Source organism: Vulpes lagopus, chromosome 7 (genome assembly GCF_018345385.1).
Source record: "Vulpes lagopus strain Blue_001 chromosome 7, ASM1834538v1, whole genome shotgun sequence".
NCBI lineage: Eukaryota > Metazoa > Chordata > Mammalia > Carnivora > Canidae > Vulpes > Vulpes lagopus.
In genome coordinates this window covers 97,374,964-97,395,675 of record NC_054830.1, presented here as the reverse complement: position 1 = coordinate 97,395,675, position 20,712 = coordinate 97,374,964, and the positions used below count along the sequence as shown (strand labels likewise).

The window sequence follows — 20,712 nt, the reverse complement described above, 5'->3', positions numbered from 1 at the left end:
AACGTGGATGGAACTGGAGGGTATTATGCTGAGTGCAGTAAGTCAATCGGAGAAGGACAAACAGTGTATGTTCTCATTTGGGGAATATAAATAATAGTGAAAGGGAATATAAGGGAAGGGAGAAGAAATGTGTGGGAAAGATCAGAAAGGGAGACAGAACATAAAGACTCCTAACTCTGGGAAATGAACCAGGGGTGGTGGAAGGGGAGGAGGGCGGGGGGTGGGGGTGAATGGGTGACAGGCACTGAGGGGGGCACTTGACGGGATGAGCACTGGGTGTTATTCTGTATGTCAGTAAATTGAACACCAATAAAAAATTAATTTATTAAAAAAATTATACACATAAAAAAAACTTTTTGTTTGTTTTAGAACTTTTAATATGTATTCCATATTTAGAAATTGAAACATTTTGACAAAAAACTTACAGATTTCCAACTCCTCTGAAAGAACAAGAGCTAAGGCTACCCTGGGTGTGTCCATATTTGTCTGTTTTCAAACAGGGCAGCAATCACCGGAGCTTGGGTGCAGCTGCCTCCGAAGCTGCAGCTCTTTCTTCTGCTCCCCACAGTCTCTGTTCCCCACCCCCCAACCCGTGGGTTTATTAATTTGCATAACCTGGCTCCTCTTGGCATCTGAGTGTGGCCCAGATTTACAGTGATTGATTCTCCTCTGAGGCACTGACCCTACAAACTAGCCTGAAGGTGAGGGGAAGTGGCCTCCCTCTCCAATAACTCTGGAAACCAAATAGGCTGACGCTCTGTCTCCTTTTTTCTTACCTCGTAATGTCTCCTCACAGAATGGCTGCTATTCGGTGGCTGATAGGCTATCTGCAGGTCACTGAGATCTTTCCAGGTGAATGAGGAGACTGGTCTGGTGTGATCCCAGAGATGAGTCACGTAGCCCTGGAGTGGCGCTTTAGTAATGTTAAACACCAGCAAGGACTTCGGGGTCTCGTCCTCTTCACAATCCAGAACGGATGTAGTCAAAGAGGTCAGGATGAACTGATCCACTTCCAGAGTAAACATGGCCATGAACGCAGCCCTTGGAATCTGATTAGGAATGCCAGGTCTGATATAGACGGGCAACCACGCGCTCTCTGACTTTTGAAGGGGAAAGAAAATACAAAGGGGAAGTAATATGAATGAAGCTATCACATACATGGTTAATAGTATGGTGTGTTCGGAAATGACTTGAAGCCTGGCTGCACATTAGAATCGTTGGAGAGTTTTAAACATATACTGATGCCCAAGCTCCATCTCTGCAGGTTCTAATTTAATTGTTCCCCAAAAGGGACCAGAAAATTGGTATTTTTAAAGTCCTCCAGTGAGTCTAATATGTAGCCAGGGTTGAAAAGGGACATTCATTTTGGCATCAGAAGGAGCTGTCCTGGGATGCTTGGGTGGCTCAGTCAGTTAAGCGCCTGCCTTTGGCTCGGGTCATGATCCCAGGGTCCTGGGATGGAGCCACAAATTGGGGTCCCTGCTCCATGGGGTGGGGTGCTTCTCCCTCTGCTCTTTCTCTCTCTTCTAACAAAATCTTTAAAAAAGAAAAAAGGAAGTAACTGCCCTTTGACACTATCTCTAGCACTTATGATTTGTGTGATTTTATTTAAACAGGATATTTAACTCCTAAATATTTCCCCCCATTTGTAACATGGAAATAGTGAACCCCCAAGGATTAACCCCCAAGGATTAAGTGAGATAGCCAAAGTAAAGCACTCAGCAGTGCCTGGCACATGCTACCAACCTCCTCTGGCTGCTGTACCCACTTCCTGTCATATGGTTTTAAAGATGGCTAAGGCAAGATGAAGGGAAATGTCTCTATAACTCAGTACTCATGCAACTGAAGGATGGTGGCTCAGTTGTCTAGTTAGTTAAGACCCCGAGTCCCCAAGTGAGGAGTAGGTAATTTAAAAAGTTACCAGTCAGGCTAGAAATGCATCCTCCTCAAATGAGAGAGCTATGAGCAAAAGGCCCCAGTAATGAGGATCTCCAGAGAAACCAGAAAATTGCATCTTGGAATCTGAGGTGTCAACAGGTGCTATGAGAAAGAATCCTCAGAGCAGAAGATGCTGGTTATTATGGGACTGTTAAGAACAACACTAAATGATAAGAGTCACATTCAATATGCTGAACACTGGACATTGAACTAGAAGTTGTAATCTATATATATAACAAAATGCTGAAAATGGAATTTTTTTTTGGCTCAGTCTCAACTTAAGTTCCAATGAAAGAAATATCAGATATCAAAGTGAATGTGATACCAATACTCTAGGAAGAATTTATAAACGCAAATTGTCTGGAACTGGTCTAGAACCCTCTCACCCACTAGAAGAACAGAAAAGGGTTGAGAAGGGAAGAGAAAAATCTATTTGTAAAGAAGACCACTTTGCTATGCTCAGTTACTCCCTCCATCCCCAACCTCACATACCCCCATGGAGAGGAAAGGTGGGCAATGCTACCTCTGTCTCACTTGTCAGGAGAGTTTCCTTGAGGCCAGCCTTACAATGTATCTTTCACAGATAAGAACACAAGGGACTGATGCTGGGCTCTTACAGGAGTAAGCTAAGTGGCCAGACACAGAAGAATAATGGTGCTTCTTCTGGGATCTCCCTATAGTCCTTGTTTGTGGCAGAAGAAAATATATGAGAGTTCCCAGATATGGGCAAGTGGGACAGAGGATTGGTCTGGAGTCATCCTGGACTCTGACCTTTTGGGTACATCCGTGAGAAGCCAAAAAATCCCAGCAGCAGGCCGCTGAAGGTGGAAATCATCCTAGAGCTGTGGGAGGAATTGCAAGTGAATATTCAGGCAAGAAATGATCTCAGGAAATGAGATCCACCGGAAAGAGACCTCCAGGATGGGGGAATCCCCAGAGAAACCAAAATTTGTTCTGGAGACAAAGAATCAGCTGGAAACACTTGCCAGAATTATACAGCATGACGTCATATTCTATCAGTTTCTGATCAAAACCCTCTCTCCCCAATGCTCCCCACAAAGCACCCATCCCAAGACCATAAGTTCTGAAACTAGCCAGCAAAACTCAGAAGAGAGAAGAGGAACAAAGAGAAAAGTAAATCAACTCCTCTCCTCTCCCACTGCATGCTTAATGAAGACAAATTAATGATATGCTGAGACATCTCAGTGTTTAAAGTATCTATTCTTTACATGCCATTAAAAAAAACATTTAAAGGGGTGCCTAGGTGGCTCAGTTAAGCATCAGACTCTCGATCTTAGTTCAGCTCTTGATCTCAGCTCAGGTCTTGATCTCAGGGTCATGAGTTCAAGCCCTAGATTGGGCTCCATGCTGGATGTGGAGCCTACTTAAAAAGAAATTATTTAAAGAGTAATAATTTTGAAAATTCAAGAATGGGAAAATCACTGTATGTAAGGACTGGTGCTGAGCAGCAAGACCATTTAAGCCTAGAGTTAAGCCTAAAGAAATATGTTATTTTAAACATCTTAACAAAATGGAGAGAAGTGTCAAAAGAGCTTATTTGAAATAAAAGATAGATGATTTAAGAAATAACAGGTATGGGACACCTGGATGGCTCAGTGGTTGAACATCTGATCCAGGGTCCTGGGATTGAGTCCCACATCGGGCTCCCCGCAGGGAGCCCGCCCCTCCCTCTGCCTGTGTCTCTGCCTCTCTCTGTGTCTCTCATGAATAAATAAATAAATCTTTTTAAAAAGGAATAACAGGGATAACAACCAAATGCCAGAGCTAACATTGCAGATTGTATAAACAAAGCCTGGAAGGTGGGCAATCACCAGGAGAAAGGATAAATAGGATCACTCTTCATCATATATAGGAAGGACCTAAGGGACCTCATTTCATTTTTTATCTTAAGTGTTAAAAAAAAACAAGTTAAACAATGCTTTAAGTTTTGGAAATAAATCCCAGTAAAACATAAAATGGGATAAAAGACTCTCAGATGAGTGAAGGAAAAGGCATAGAAAATATAATCTCTATTGTAAGATGATTTTTTTTTTAATTAGCCAGAAAGCATAAAACAAGGTAATAGGGGCACCTCGGTGGCTCCATTGGTTAAGCATCTGCCTTCAGTTCAGGTCATGATCCCAGGGTCCTGGGACTGAGCTCCACGTTGGGCTCCCTGCTCAGTGAGGAGTCTGTTTCACCCTCTGTCCCTCCCCCAACTTGTGCTCACGCTCTCATTCCTCTCTCTCTCTCTCTCAAATAAATAAAATCTTTAAAAAATAAAAAGATGATAGAAAAAAATACGTATCCATTATAAAACTATAGCTTATATTCCCATGTTCAAGACAAATATTCTGAAATTATATCTCTAATTACATGTGTCTTATAGGAGAGACATTTAAAATAAAATTACATACAAAGATTAAAAGTAAAAGGTTGATCAAAAGTTATCATGTAAAGAAAAAAACAGATGTGACCATAGTACTTTCAAAGAAAGATGAATCAAGGCAAAAAACATTAAAAAAGGACAGTGTGGGTAGTTAAAATTGATAAAATATATGACAAAGATTATTTTAAGAATCATTATACTTAATATTATACTGGCCAAACTAGTGGAGAATAGAGCAAAAATAAGAGGACTAATTCCTGAAAAAGAAAGGACAAAATTATCATCATTACCGAGAGATATAATTAGGTCTTCAAAGGCTCAAAGAACTTAAAAATTCTTAGAATAATTGAATTCAAGAAAGAAGCCAGATAAAAGAAAATTATACCAAAAAAATAGTTTTCCCATTTATCATCAGTAACCAATGAGAAGATAAAATGAAGGTGGAAAGTGTTTATTCACAGTAATTTCCCAAAAGCAAACTGCCTAGGACTGGACTTATTAGGTATGCTCAACTTACATGAAGAAAACTGCAAATTTTACAGAAACATATCAAAGAATGTTTGCTTAGATGAAGTGAGGCCCCTCATTTCTGGATGAGAAGGCTCAATATGGTAAATGCTCTAATATTCCAATTATTTCCAAAATACTTTATAGTTATGATCCAATTCTGATAAAAAAATACTTAGGGCCTTTTCTTTAATGAATATAAATGGATTAATTCTTTACTGAGAACTAAGATTAGGTGAGAATGGATAAGAAAACGTTGAAGATAAGTAATAAGGAAGAACTTGCCTGTAAAATATTAAAGTGTATTATTGACCTTTTAGATTTAGGATAACTGATACTGGCACAGGAATAAGGTGGTAAATCTAAGGAACAAAGAGCTAGACTTGAAATCGTATATGTTAACACCTTTCTATACAATAGAAGAAGCAACAAAAATCAATGAGAAACAGAAATCCTTATTCAACAAATAGTGCTGAAAATTTTGGCTATTTGAGAAAAAAAACCTGTTCCGTGTTTCACAGTATGCTAAAATTCATTTCAGATTGATTTAAAAGGCTAATGTAAACAAGAAAACCTTAAGAATCTAGAAGAAATTATGGATGAAATAGTCATTTAGTCACTTGATGAGGCTGGACTGTACAAGCAAAAAATAATAAAATGACAATATTTTAAAACTTCAAATATAGTATAAGTTCAGATCCATAAAGCAAATCCAACACTGGTGCAAACGACTCCTTACCATGAGTGTGTGTATGTGTGTGTGCATAAATTGGAAGAAATAGAACCTATTTTGCTTTCTGACTTTTTAAAAAAGTATTCTCCACAGTGAACATATTACTTTGATATCCATAAAAGAATGTGTTTTATGGCATGCCAAACTGACTATGGAGTGGGTTAATTAATAAAACAAGAAGGTCATTTTAAGGGGTAAAATCGCAAACTGATCTAAAAATAGAAACAAATAAAACCCTAACTCAGTATAGAGAGGTAAAAAAGAAAAATCTGTTCAGGAAGAAAAATGAGCCTAATTTTTTAATGGAGGTAAGATAGCAATAAAAGTGAAGTTTTTGGGCTTCTGGGTGGCTCAGTCAGTTAAGGATCTGACTCGATTTTGGTTTGAGTAGTGATCTCAGGTCCTGAGATTGAGTCCTGCGTCAGGCAGACTCTGCACTGAGCATGGAGCCTGCTTGAGATGGTCTCTTTTGTTCTCTGTGGTCCCACACTCCCCCACTCTCTCCCTCTCTCTCAAAATAAAATAAATTAAATTAAAAAATATTTTTGTGTCAAAAAGATGAGAAGACATCTACCAATAGGTGGACCTAGAATTTAGTCTTGACTCAGTCATAAAACGGCCGTGTATGTACGGGCACAGTATGCACTTTCTCTGACCACCACCACACAACAAGATGTTTGGGCTAGGCCAGTTATTCCCAAACATAGCTGATGATCCATTTTTTCCCAGGTCACTTTTTTAACTAGCAAAATATGCACAGTACTTACTATGTACCAGGCTTCATGACAAGTGCTTTATAAGTATTATCTCATTTATTTCTCTCAATTACCCTAAGAAGTAGATTCTATTATCCCCATCTTAAGATTTTTAAAATGAGGCATAAAATCCATGGTCAAAAGCTAGTTAATCAGACATTTGAACCCAGGCAAAATGGGTCCAGTGTTCATGCTCTTAGCTGTCGATGTTAGGCTCAGAAATCTATCCTTTAAAATTCATCAAGTGATTTGTCTAATCAATTTGACCAGACCATCTCAAAGTTGTTTTTTTTGTTCATCTCAACTCTAAAATTCTCTGATCCTGTCTTGTCATTTTCGTATCATGTTTTATCTTATCAATTCTGTGGGAGTGACAGTGTTCCCTAATCTGAGTTTCTTGGGAGAAATCCTGTGAGAAGACAAATTTTGAAAGATGGAGGTCTTTCATGAATGTAATCTTTTTTTTTTTAAGATTCTATTTATTTATTCATGAGAGACACATGGAGAGAGACGCAGAGACACAGGCAGAGGGAGAAGCAGGCTCCACGCAGGGAGCCCAATGTGGGACTAGATCCCAGGACTCCAGGATCATGCCCTGGGCCGAAGGCAGGAGCTAAACTGCTGAGCCACCCAGGCTGCCCTCATGAATGTAATCTTGGGTCATCTTATACCAGCACAAAATCCAAGCTGTTTCAGCTGGTACATAGTTGCCCCACTCACCCAAATAAACAAATTATAGAGTGTATAAATCAGTTGAGTATCGTGTTAAATATTTCATATAAACTGATTTCATCTTCTACCTTCATTTCAGTGTGAAGAGATTAACAAGAGGAAAGGGCAGGAGGACAATTTAACTGAAACTGAAAGATAGAGAAGGCTGTAGGGGACCTGTCTCCTTGATGGCCTGGTCTTCCATCTTAGAGCCTGGAAGAGGGAAAAGGATATAATCTTCTATGCCCATAATAATGAAACTGAGCCTCTCCTTGCTCCCTGTTTCCCATGGCCTTGCTGGTTGACATGTGGGCCCCATGATTTCTTCTAATGGTGAAAAGAGGTTCAAACAAAGAAGGAGCAAATGAAGCCTCAAAGAGAGGGTGCTACAAAAGACCATATGACAAGCTAAAGAAGACTGAAGGAGAGGAGAAAGAAGGATAGCATGGTTGGCCCCAGTCCTTCCTCCTTTGCCTTAGTGTTGGCAAAGCTAGAAGACAGCCAGCGACAAGAAATCGTACACTGATATTCTGCACATAGCTCTGGGGTTAAGCACTTGCTGGCAAAATCAACAAGCCTGAAGTTCTAGTTCTATTAAGGGGAGTCCCACCCATAATAGGGGAGGAACTGTCCGTGGCATGGCAGCCAACATGAGCACCCCCATGGAAATGGCTCTCTTGCAGCAGGTCATCCTAGGATACAGACACATAACCCCCAGTTCTACCTTGTATACGATTTTGCTCCTGCCATCTGTGAGGTCCACCTGGATGGAGATGTAGTCGATGTTGGGAGAAGGGGGATCTGTGTGTTGATAATGAAGCCCCATCAACAGGAACTCCTCACAGCTCACGTTGACACTTCCCATTTTCTTCAGTCCCAGGGCACAGCTTCCACCTGGACACCTCAGCTCTGTTCCCAGTTCTAGAATGTTCAGCAACTGAGTTGAGACAGTCACTAGAGCATGATTGTAAAATTAAAAAACCAATCCTCCCTCCCATGGATACTGACTCCCTCTCACTGCCTCAAGAATACACACACATAACCTCTAATCATTCAAGGAGGGGGTTGGCATTACTCTACAACCCCTGAATTTCTTTTCCTGAGAAGAATGTTTGACCAGTTGTCTCCTGAGCTCCTTGCCCACCAAAAGTTACACTGAGAGAAAAGTAATAAAATATGTGTTCTGATGACTGAATATCCCTGACACATAGGTCAATGGATCATGACTGGCCTTCCATACTCCACTGCCAGCCTTCCATCACAGCATCCACATCCAGGGGTCTGTCATCTCACTCCGATGCTGTTCTACTCATTCAAATTCTCTTCCCACAGTGCTCATCACACCCCTGAGTCCTGATACCTTTCCAGGTCCCCTTAGTCTTTTTACTAAACCCTCTTTTAAGTATGCTTTGACCACCTGAACCAACCTGCTCTCTCCCACTAAAGACCACAATCATCTCTGCAATAGTGTATCTCTGCCCAGTTTCATTTCACTGTTGTGGGGTGACACCCACAGGCCACGTATTTTTCGAGTGGGCTTTTGTACATTTCCTTGATGTACAAAATCAGTATTCTATTTCTTAACCAGACAGTTGTGGACACTAAATGAGAAGACTCATGCATAATCACGTCCTTAGCTGTAAATTATTGCCCAAATGCAAGTATTCCTATGACTGTGATTGTCTTCATATAGTGCCTAGAGCATTATTAAGCACAGAGGAGGTGCCCAAAATATACTGATTAAATGAATAGCAGAAGGAACGTTATCTATTAACTCCTCCTGATTTAAACCATAGCTACTGCCCACCTGCTCTACCTCAAACTTATCTGTAATCAAATCATACTTAATAAATGCACTGATTACTCTTACGACCGCTGCCATTGTTACTATGAATAATAACAGCTGACGGTCACTGAGCACCTGCTAAGAGCCCAACACCGTGTGAAGCACACTTTGTGCATGGGATCTCATTTACTCCATCTTGCCTCAACCCTGTGGAGAGCTATCCTAGCCCATTTCATGGAGGCTTAGCCAGGTTAAGTAACTTAACTAAAATCACCCCAGGAAATAAAGAGCAGAGGCGGTTTGAAACGCAAGTCTTACTGATTCCAAAGTCTGTACTCTTAGCCACGAGCCTACAGTTTTCAACCAGCGACAAATCCTTATATCAAGCAAAAATTTTTTGTCGCAGTGGAAACTGACTATTTACAGAAGTTTTTGTCAGGCCTAGCAACATTCAGATATGTATTAAAACATACATACGAGACTTGGGGAAAAAACTGTGTGGCTGATCTCCCCGAGGTTTCTCTGGCCGAGGCTCCAGCAGGACCACCTGACCGTGGGCTGGCAGCCGGCTCCCCACAGGATCCAGCCTGACGGTACACTCCAGGCCAGCCGTCCTCTCGTAATCAAATCTGAGCAGGTTCTTATCAATGGCTCCGGACAGGCCGTAGAATTCTAACACCTCCAGTACATTGTTACTCTTACGGATGATGTTACAGTCTGGTTCCAGGAGATAGACCCGCAGGATAAAGGTTTCCGTGAAGGTATCTGTCTCAGTAAATCTGTGGAGAGAACACAGCAAAGGCCATATTTACTAGCGCTCAGGTACTTCCGGTATCCAAGGATTGACCTTTACAAAATGTGCGTAAGGGGGAGAGTTTGGATTCTGCTATATACCGTCCCCCCAATCTCTGTTCTTTTCCTTTCCTCTCCTCATCTTGGTGTCAATTCCTTTTTCTGCCATCTCCCTGGCCAATGAGCTTTCTCTCAACACCTTCTTGCAAACCCATCAGCCATGCTGATATGTAATGACAGCCTGGGAGCTCAGAATCTCACTTCTAGCACGTGTATAATTTAAGAGTACCAAGCCTGTGTAATTTAAGGATTGAGTTTTGATTCAGGAGTGAAAGGGTGAGGTGTTTCTGAAGCATCAACATCTTTTTGTTCTTCAGAAACTTATGAGAGACACTGGTAATTCCATGTTACAGAGGGGGAACTGCTCACCAAAAGGGCTGAAGAGGAGGCAAGGCGGGGAAAGCATGTTTTCTGATTTTCTGCCTCCGACTTCTCTGAGTATTCTATATCAAATGTCCTCAAGACCAAGAGGAACCACAGCTCCTCTGTGTCAGCCTTTCTCGCCTGCTACTCTACCCTGGCTGTGCCTTCGAAACTCAAGAAAGAAGTAGGAGGATCCACAATCCACCAGCTTTTTCAGCCCTTCCAGGCAAGCTGTCCAAAGTTCATTTTTTAACTCTAAAGTCTTAGAAAGACCAAACAGCCAATATGCTGGTGATAAGGAATCCTTGGACACTATTTCATGTTTTGAGCACAGTGTTTTGTTCACACCTTTCAGCACTTTTTGTGTTATTAATTATCTGCCCATATTTTGCATCAGATTATGAGCACCAAAAACCTATGCATCCTTGCCTTTGTGTTTCCTATGTTCGGTGATAGTAGGTGATCATAACTCTCTATAGAATGAGTCACTGTCCCAGTGTCTTCCACAAAACTCTTTGCAATAGTATAGTACCCAAGGGAAATTCACACTAAGATATTTTAGCCATATAGTCATAACAGCAATAAAACCAAGTAAAAATCTATCTAAAAGCCTACTCCACCTACAGCATTGTCAGTTACCTCTACGAAGTGAGCAATACCATAACCATGAGCTTAATTTTTAAACTAATTTTTATTGAGATATAATTCACATACCATAAAATTCACCTTCTTGAAGTACATGACTCAGTGGTTTTTAGTATATTCACAAGGTTATGCAACCATCACAACCACCCAATTCCAGAAAATTTTATCAACTCAACAAGAAATCCATATCCACTAGCAATCACTCCCCATTTGCCCTTCCCCCAGCCCTGGCAACTATCTGCTTTCTGCATATTACCGGTTTGCCTTTTCCAGAAAAGGTATGTGACCTTTTGTGTCTGGCATCTTTCATTTAGCATGATGGTTTCAAGGTTCATCCATGCTGTAGTAGCATCTATCAGTACTTCATTCTGTTTTATGGCTGAATAACATTCCATTGTATGGATACACCATCTTTTGTTTATACATTCACTGGTTGGGTTGTTTCAACGTTTTAGCTATTATGAATAATGCTGCATGAATATCTGTCTGCAAGTTTTTGTGGAAATAAATGCTTTTATTTCCCTTATGTATATATTTAAGAGTAGAACTGCTAGCTTACACGATCACTCTGTACTTAACTCTGTAATTGATTTTTTAAACAATTTTATCATTTAATATGTTTACTCTTAGAAGATACTCTACTTCTTATTAACCAAGCAGCTGATAATCAAAATGAAGAATATCATTCAATTTTGGAATATATTTTCCTAGTTCTCACTAAGAATTTGTATTTTGTAATTTTTATTTTTCATCATAAGTAGGAGGGTAGATCTGCGGAACAACTGTAAAGGGGAACAGATCTGAAATTTGTCACAGAAAAGCCCCCAGGAAGATGATACAAATATAGTTGAAAGTGGACCTCAGTTCTTGCCTCATCTACTTAGGTCCCCAATTTCTACTGATTATTTTCTTGTTTGGAATCTAGTAACTAGTCTCATGATAATACCTATCAAGAGGAAAAGCCTAACATAGAATGGTTATGTGTGCTGCTTACCTGTAAAGTCTAAGCTTCACTGTATCTTCATCAAGAATCGGGCAACCATTGTGAATATACTTTACTTCATTGGGAAGGAAATGGCAGTCAAAGACCTAGTTCATGTGAAGAAATGAATAAATATTTGTGAAAAAAATGGTACAAGATTTGATTTTTCTGGCAGTAGAGTACTGCCTGGGGTAATTATGGTCTGTTAGTTGGGGGCATCTTCGTGTGTATGTGTGTACATGCGCATGTGTATATTGTACCCACCACCACCTCCACCCAATCCCCGTGCCCACTCACCATCCTGCTTACGTAGTTGTGTCTTATTTTGAGAATACCTAAACTATGAAAATCCAAGCAGATCAAGCAGATATATTAAGGAGCAATTATCTCTTGAAATGATTATTTGTTTATAGTCAATAGTACATTTAAAAAATATTCAATTTATCAAAATATCATCACCCACACCCTTCAGCGTTCATAGTAATTGAGTTAGAGAGGTCTACTTGTGTGTATGCATGAAAAGGTGTGCATTACCCCTCACACACACACACTATATATTATATATCTTTTTCTTCTCCTTTTATTTCTTTCTTTTCCAAATAGCATTTTTACATTCAAGAATGAAGCTACTGACTATGGACACTATTGTGGCTGATCAGAGCCAAACATGACTTGCAGTTGCTTCTCATACACTTGCAAAAGACTGCGTTACTGGTTAGTCATAGGAGGAATGGTTGATGAGACAAATAGCATGCTAACGGTAATTTCTTCTACTCAAACAAAATTATAATTAACTGAGTCACCTCACTCAGAACAATTAAGGAAATTGCTAAGTGTCGTATTTTGGGAACCCTAATTCTTGAAAGAAGAATTTTCTCTCCCAACCACAGCATGACCTTCATTCTACACAACCTGACTTGGAACAGTGTTAAGAAATAGCCTTGAGGTATTTGCACGCTGTCACTGTTGAGTTCATGGTGTTTAGCATATACTTTGTCACAGGCTCAATCATTTACAGGCAACAACGTCCTCTCTGAGAAGACTTTATTACTAATACAAATGATCTTCTTTTCCCACAGACATCATCGGTTCCTCTTTTAATTGACAACAAGGAAGGAGATAAAGGAAAGACCTTCCCCATATCATTGACAAATAGTCATGGTGATAAAGAGACAATCTGCTTTGTTAAAAGAAACATCTGTTTTATGTTTCGTAATATGTTTTCCTTTTATAAAAGGCGACAACCATAATTGTCCATAAATTTACTAACTAAAACAAAGGAGAGCTAAATCCTTTTCTAATTACTGTCTAGCCTTGGTTTTTTTCCACTTCAACTGCTTTTCAATTACAATTTATAATTAAATTGTCACACATTCCTAACTCATTACTCACTTTAATGACAGTAAACGGGTTCAAGTTAGAGATGTTTTCTTACCACTGTATTTCCTATTCAAAAAAGCAAGCTCAGCTCTAAACTGAGGTGCTTTTCCACCCAGGAAATTTCTTGCTTTGAAACAGGTGTGAGAAGTGCTGTGTGTGAGGAAGTCTTGTCCTAAAACACGAGGAAAACATATTGCCACCGACCTTATCTAATTGACTATATCAAGAGGGTTATCTAAACAGAAGGTACTGGTGTGCGCCAATTGAAATCCCTTTCCAAATATCCAATAGGAAAATGAACCTGTTGGTTCTAAGACAAACTTCAGTAATGAAATGAAAACACTAATTGAACAGATGTTAAACAAAACATTTTCTGTGCAAATCAAATAAAACTGTTCATTACACAGCAGGGTGCTGTTAATACAGTCATCTCGCTAGAAATGGGTTCACATAAGCCTTGCTTTCAACTTACTGGTAAGTACTATTAAAGAATAACGTTTACGCTTTGTGTGTATGTGTGCATTTGGCTATGCTTAATTTCAAAAATGCCATAAGAAATACATCCTTGGGGGAGGGTTGACTTAAAAATAAGCACACATTCCCCCCAAAACCAGACTTTACTTAGGAATCTGGCTTCTGTTGAAATTATCATAATAAACTAGGAAGATCATCTGGCAGTTTGAGAAACAAAGTTTTCTGGATGCATAGATTTTCTTACGGTACAAATATCTGACAGAAAGATAATGAAACTCCACAGTTCAACTGCCTCCTTTTTTCACACAATAAATTTTAGAAGATACAAGTCCCATATTTACTTTAGACCATATAAATCCACTTGTGATGCCACATCAACCTCCGGAAATGTGCTCACTGAACATCTTCTTGCACTAAGCCACAGCACGCGAAAGGACCAGTTGAGACTTTGAAGCCCCATCCCTGGCCTACTGGTAGAGACCTCCCTAAATCATGTTGTTTCTGCTCCATATTCTTTCATTTTTTTTTTTGTTCATATTCTTTCTTTTAAAAAAATACTTTATTTATTTGTTTATGTGTCAGAGAAAGAGTGAGCACAGGCAGGGGGAGTGGCAAGCAGAAGGAAAAGCAGGCTACTGGCTGAGCAGGGAGCCTGATGCAGGACTCAATCCCAAGACCCTGGGATCATGACCTGAACCAAAAGCAGAAGCTTAACCGACTGAGCCACCCAGGTGCCTCCCCTCCCGCCCCGCCCCCATATTCTTCTAGTAACTGGATTTTTGCTTTAAAATCAAAGGAAGTTTGGAATGGAGATGACTTGGAGATCTCTTACAACCCTTGATCCCCAAATAAGTGTTTTACCTCGTTGTAGTCACTTGGATCCCCATTTGCTCTCTAGCATCTCAGAGCCGGCCAGATGGTGAAGACCATTAAAACACCATCAAAAATATACAATGGAGACAACTTTGTTACTTGCAGAGAAAGTACTATACATATGCTTATAAGTCATAGGCTATTTGGGATGGGGAGAGGTTACTCCTCAAGGCTGACTTAAGGAAAAGTTTATTCTCCCCAAATTACTTTCTAAGGAGGGAGAATCTGCTGAAGAATGGGGCTTTTGTTTTGCTTGCTTAGAGCCAGAGATAATACACCTGGACCATAGGTTGCCCCAGTGTACATGAGGGAGAATTTTTTTTCTCTTCCCCCACAAAATAATCTCACTTCTAAATAAATGTTAGACAATTTTTTAAAAATAATATTGAATGGAAGGGGTACCAAATGATGAGTTCACAACTTTATAAGGCACCCACACATATCAGTGCAACCATGACCCCACTGTTTAGGATTAGGGTCCTCTATTGCTTCCCCAAATGCCAAGGATTTGCTTTTAACAAATGCACACCTAGTTAGGACTTCATTTTCTGCAGCTAATCTTTTTCATGTCACCTACTCATTGCATTTAGCGCATCTGGGTTCCAGGTATGAGCTATCCCAGGTCTCTCCTCTTTCCCTGACTGGGTAAGTTCAATCAAACACACTGTCACTGGGCACCTAGGTGGCTCAGTCACTTAGTATCTGACTTGGACTCAGGTCATGATCTCAAGGTGCTGGGATAGAGCCCAGTGTTGGGCTCCAAGCTCAGCAGGGAGTCTGCTTGCCCCTCCCCCTGCTCATGCTCTCTCTGTCTCTCAAATAAATAAACAAAATCTTAAAACACACCCACACTTTTGCAGTGCAAATCGTGTTGGGAGGGAAGTGTGAAGATGTTGCAATTCCCAAGCACTTGGGAATATGACCCCTTAGGAGCTGGGGCCATTATTATATTCAGACAGTTTACAGGTGCCCATCAGAAGCTCTAGCTGACAAAAGAAAATCTCATGGGAAACTGGAGTGAGACGTTTGGTTGCTATCACATCAGGAATACTCCCTAAGTGAGAGCCCACCATAGAATCGCGATGTGTTTCAGAACTGGACTGGACTCTGAATGCAGTAAATGGGGCGGCTGGCGATAACCACGTGAGTTAGCATCTATCTTAGTCTCTTTAGTTTGTCTCTACATTGTCTGATACTTCTGTTGAGTAACTTCCTGGAATAAGTTTCTTTAGCCAAATGGAGAAGAAGAAAATTAACATTTCACAGTTCACAAATAACGGTGCATTTTTCCAGAAGCAGCAGCAGCAGCAACCAATGCTAAACATTCTCAGAATTGCCTGCTTTGGGAGGAAGTTAAACCACAGAAGAGAAAGTCATAAAACCAGAACCAATTTCCTATTTTGTATAAAGATAAACTCCTACTTCAAGCAAAGACAATATGTGATAATACGGACTTTTTTTTTTTTAATCCATGACTTAGAAGGTAACTTCATCCTATGAAAAGACTGCGCATAGAATACTCTCAAACGACAAGGTCTCCAAGATTTTGACTAAAATTTTCTAGACATTTTTGAAGAACAATGAGTATTTAAGGTGAAGTATTTTCACCCCTTTTTTCATATCTCTCCACTCACTCAACGGAATGTTCCAGTGATGGGAAACAGATGAAAATGTCTTCACATTTTACTTTTGCTACTCTGTGATCACAAGAACAGTCTAAAACACATCTTGAAATCTTGAGATCTTCTTCAAAGGCACTCTGACCAGCAATGGATGAGATCATTTGGGGCAGGAATAATCCCATAAAGACTGACCTTATCACATCACACAGGAGATAGCCCACTCCAGCCCTTGGAAGGCTGTCCCTGTTCTGTTTTCTTTCTTTCTCTCTCTCTTTCGCGCGCTCTCTCTCTCTCTCTCTCTCTCTCTCTCTCACACACACACACACACACACACACAATCACTCACTCACTCACTTACTCACATTCATACACATGACTGAATAGAAAAATCTCAGGTATGACCTACCTCTGGAGTGAGTTTCCCAACCCTTTGGGTCATTGGCTCGTTCATCACAACTTCCACTTTGCAAGCATCTTTTTCTTTGGGGATGGCAAACTTCAGGTCATCTCCCGACAGGAAGGCAGAGCTGCCCTTCATCACCCTGACCCCACGGTTAAGGCTGATGAAGGAGGGACTGGCCCAGTTTAGGAGAAGCAGCAGCAGCAACAACAGCAAGGCACTGTGCCCACTCCAATTCGGAGAGCTCATGCTGTCGGGGCCAACTCGGTTTGTCCACCAGTGAAATCCCTTCAACAAAGGAGGGTTTCTGTGCTTCCTCCAGGGATGTTAGCTCATAGTCCAAGGGGCAGGGCAAGGGGTCCTGACAATGTGCCCCAAGATCTTAACATGTCCCTTTCATTTCCAACTCAGACAAGGAGGCTTTTCAGGCAACCCCAGGGCTTTTAATAAAACTCGCTGATCACTCCTGACAACGCCGGCAAGATGAATGTGCCTCCCAAGTGCTTTTCTAATCCTGCAAATGAGAGGAGAGGAGGAAAGTGAGAGAGAGAGAGAGAGAGAGACCAAAAGGTTTGTATGGCTATTCAAAAGATCCCTGCAGGCAAAAGAATCTTTCAACCAGCCTATAATTTCAGCTAAATTAAAAACAAATAAACTAATTTGACCTCCAGGCCTGTCTGAAAGGCAATGAAGCCATTTCATTAGCCTGCTTGCGATTCCCGTTTCCGGGCTCAACATGCCCCCATTGGGATGTCACTTGTGTGGTCCCACAGGAGCCCACCAGCCTTGCTGACCAAGTGCCCAAGTGCAGCGTTTGGACAGCTGTGTTCATAGGGAGTTGGGTTCTTCTTCCGTTTCCTCATCTGTGAAATGGGGACTATAACCTAATTAGTATAAGACAGCTGACAGAACTATGTGTACACTGTTTCAAAAGCTGATTAATTCAAAATTATCACCCAACTAAGAAACGAGCTTCATAATTTGTTCTGTGAGCACAGCTCTGACTTTGCTGAGCAACTAAGACACCTGTGAAACACTTGAGTGGACATTGGAGAACAGATATTTTTCTAAGTGAACATTGGGAGTTCTCAGTTATATGTCAAAGGGACTAAGAATCAAGTCACATAGCTTCAGTAGACACAGCTAATGAGTCGAGGTATACGTACATATTTGCATTATCGATGACACTAATTACATTATGATGTACTGAATTTGAACAAATGGGGTCTTTGTTTCTACTTTAACCACTTAGAATTTCAAGATTATTGCTCTGGGTTCCATACTAACAGAAATGACTCTGCAAAGTAAAATGTATTGCAATAAATCCTTAAGTGCAGGGTATGGTTGGGTGGACAAATGGTGGTTTATTACGCTCATAGGAAGTCTTTACATTTTAATGATTTCAATAAATTTCTGTGCATTATCAATGGGTACTCAAATAAATGTTTGACCAAAGGGCGTACACAAAAATGCCTCCAGTATTCACATCTAATACATCAAGGAAAGACTCATTCTCTTGTCCTTGTTTGAAACCACTTACTTTTGAGGTAGTACATGCCATGTGTCACCTGATATCTGAGGGGGTATACACTTTACAGAGCAGCCTTTTTTTTTTTTTGGTGTCAATCTCAAACAGTTCCCACACTCCCACTGACAGTGTCATCCATGTTTTGGCTGAATTGAGTTGGTTTATTTGGGCAGAAAAGCAAACCTCGTTGTTGAACCTACACAACAAAGTCAAACCTGGTTTTTCCATTCACATTTGGCATCTAAGACCACTCAAAAAAGGCAGCACATTCAGAGAGAAAAGGGTGGCTAAATGTTTCCCAAAACAGAGAGATAAGGGGAAAAAACTTTGCTTTCTGAGATTTTTAAAGTACTAAGTCAACCTGTAAAGGCTGTAAGGGTGGCACATGCTCATGCACCCCTCTTATCTCACTATTACTTTCCTTCTCCTTTACTGCTTCTTCCTAGATCCGACTTTTTAATGTGGGGAACCTAGGGCACAGTCCTTGGACCTGTTTTTTGTCTACCCTCACTCCCTAGTGATCTCATTCCTTTGTTTTAAATACCATTTATATACTAATGAGTCCCAAATTTATATCTCAAACCTCCTTCCTTAACTCTGGATTCCATATGCCACTGTCTCTGCAACATCTCCCTGGGGGTATTTAACGGGCATCTCATTCTTTATGTTGCCAAATTTGTGCTCTTGGTCTTCCCTCCCTCTCTCTCCCCAATTTCAGTTAATGGCATCGAACTTTTCAGCTGTTCTCTCCTTTGTCTCAGTGTTTGGTCTACAGCTAAACAACAGCAACAAAATCCTGCTTGTTCATTGCAGGGGACACACCTTACAGTGACCTCCAATAATTCCAGCCTCCTGGCACCCAGAAATTCCCTCCCCTTGAGTGACAGCAGAACCTGTGAGGCTCCCAACCAACAGAATAAGAAACAGGTGATGGGATGTCATTCCCATGGTTACACTATGTAATGTAAGAATCTCAGCAGACTGGGGCTCTGGAGAGCGTTAATTTTGGGGGGGGATCCAATCTCTTTATTGTCCGGGTACCCTCCCTGGAACCCTCCCCACTCCAAACCTATAGAAAAACTCCAGGCCTGGGAGTGTTCTGGGAGGGGAGGTAGAGTGTAGGGAAACCTCTGTGCTCTGCCCTCTGGCCTGAGCAGTGCCAACAGGGAGGACGTGTGGGGACGGGAGGCTGATGACTCCACCTGCAGAGGATGTGGCACTGGCTGGGATGTGGGGGGTAGGAGGTGCCTGCTGCCAGCTCTCCTGCTGAACTTGAAGAGGCAAGCCTCCATAAGTTCCAGCGTCAAAAGAAAATGAATTCTGCCGACAGCCCAAATGAGCTTGGAAGAAGCTTCATCCTAAATCAAGCCTCTGGATAAGACTGGCATCCAGCTGATGCCTTGATTACAGGCTGAAGTAGGGAATCCAGGTAAGCTGTGCCCAGACTCCCGACCAACGTCAACTGTCAGGTAAGGAATTTGTGTTGCTTTAAGCCACTAAGTTTGCAGTAATTTGCTTACATGGCAGTATCAATTGAATGCACTCTTTTTCAAAACGTATCCAGACTCTAACCACTTCTCACTTCCATTATTGTTACCAAAGTGCAAGCCTCTGTCAACTCTCTGCTGGATGATTGCAAATAGCAACCTATTTGACCATCCTGCTTCTCCTTTTGCCTTCCTCCTAGGAACTCTTCAGCATGGCAGCCAAGGCTCCTATTAAATACTACTTAGGTCCCTTCCAACCCCAAACCTCCAATGGCTTCTCATCTTAGCGTAAAAGCCATAAGGCAACCGTGTATGTAATGTGTTTCTCCCTTACTTCTCTCACCTCCTCTTCTGGTTGTCTTCCTTTCACTTCCTCTGCTCTAGCCCTACTAGCATCTTTGCTTTTCCTCAAACATAGCAAAGATTAGCCTTCTGCTCTTGCAATCATCCCGAACACACACCCACTCTACCCCACCCCGCACTTACTCTGGCACGTTATTCCCTTGGATATCCTTCTTCTCACCTCACTGGCTGCCAGTTTCCTATCAAATGTCACATCTGCAATGTACCACACCTAACCGCCCCCTTATAATTCTGACACTCCCAGCTCCAGCATCTTTTTCTGGTTTTATTTCAACCTTAGTCCTTATAACTATCTAATAATACAGTTACCTGTTTATATTATTTGTTACTGTCCCCCTCATAAAGGTGAGAATTTTCATCTTTTTTATTCATGGATTTATCTTTATGATTCTCTCCATCTTGTCGCCCAGGACCACACCATGGGCTGGCAGAGCTGTGAGCTAGAAGGGCCCTGAGTCTCTGGAACATTTCAAAAGTAGAGTCATCATACCAGCCCATTCTTCCAGAATTTTACATGGCAGAGAATGTAAACGTCTTTCTTGTTTAACCCATTGTTATTTGGGGTTTATTTGGGTGCCCTGACTGAACTGTAACTATAGTTTCAATCATCACCTTATTCTTCAAGTTTTTCTATTAACTTAATTTAGTTTAATCACTAATCAACTAGTGTACCTTCTTACCTAATAGCATATGGGGCAATAGCTCATGCTCTAATTATATCATAATAAGTTCTCAATCAGCAGATAAGTACACAGACCAAGATCCTAATGTTTATCCACAAGGAAGAGACATGAGAGAAAGAGGAGGAAATCTATTTCTGTGGCTCCCTGAGCCCCACTGATGTGAAAAGAGTGGGCCCGAATTCTGAAAGTCCAGATCTGAATCTTGATTCTTATGAACATTGATTTCCTCTTTTAAAAACAG

At 41.0% G+C, this 20,712-nt stretch overlaps 1 protein-coding gene across 8 annotated transcripts in view; it reads right to left on the bottom strand.

The window, feature by feature from the left end:
• Positions 1–20,712, bottom strand: part of FREM1 (FRAS1 related extracellular matrix 1) — a 168,896-nt gene that overhangs the window by 123,418 nt on the left and 24,766 nt on the right. For all 8 annotated transcript variants that reach the window (XR_005988876.1, XM_041761811.1, XM_041761807.1 and 5 more), the window contains exons 2-6: positions 16,417–16,924; positions 11,674–11,768; positions 9,297–9,598; positions 7,758–7,954; positions 777–1,100 (exon numbers count right to left, since the gene is read on the bottom strand). Coding sequence is in view for 7 of the 8 variants with exons in the window: in XM_041761811.1 (XP_041617745.1) it covers positions 777–1,100; positions 7,758–7,954; positions 9,297–9,598; positions 11,674–11,768; positions 16,417–16,659 (1,161 nt within the window). In the remaining variant the exon portion in view is untranslated. The remainder of the gene's footprint in view (positions 1–776; positions 1,101–7,757; positions 7,955–9,296; positions 9,599–11,673; positions 11,769–16,416; positions 16,925–20,712) is intronic.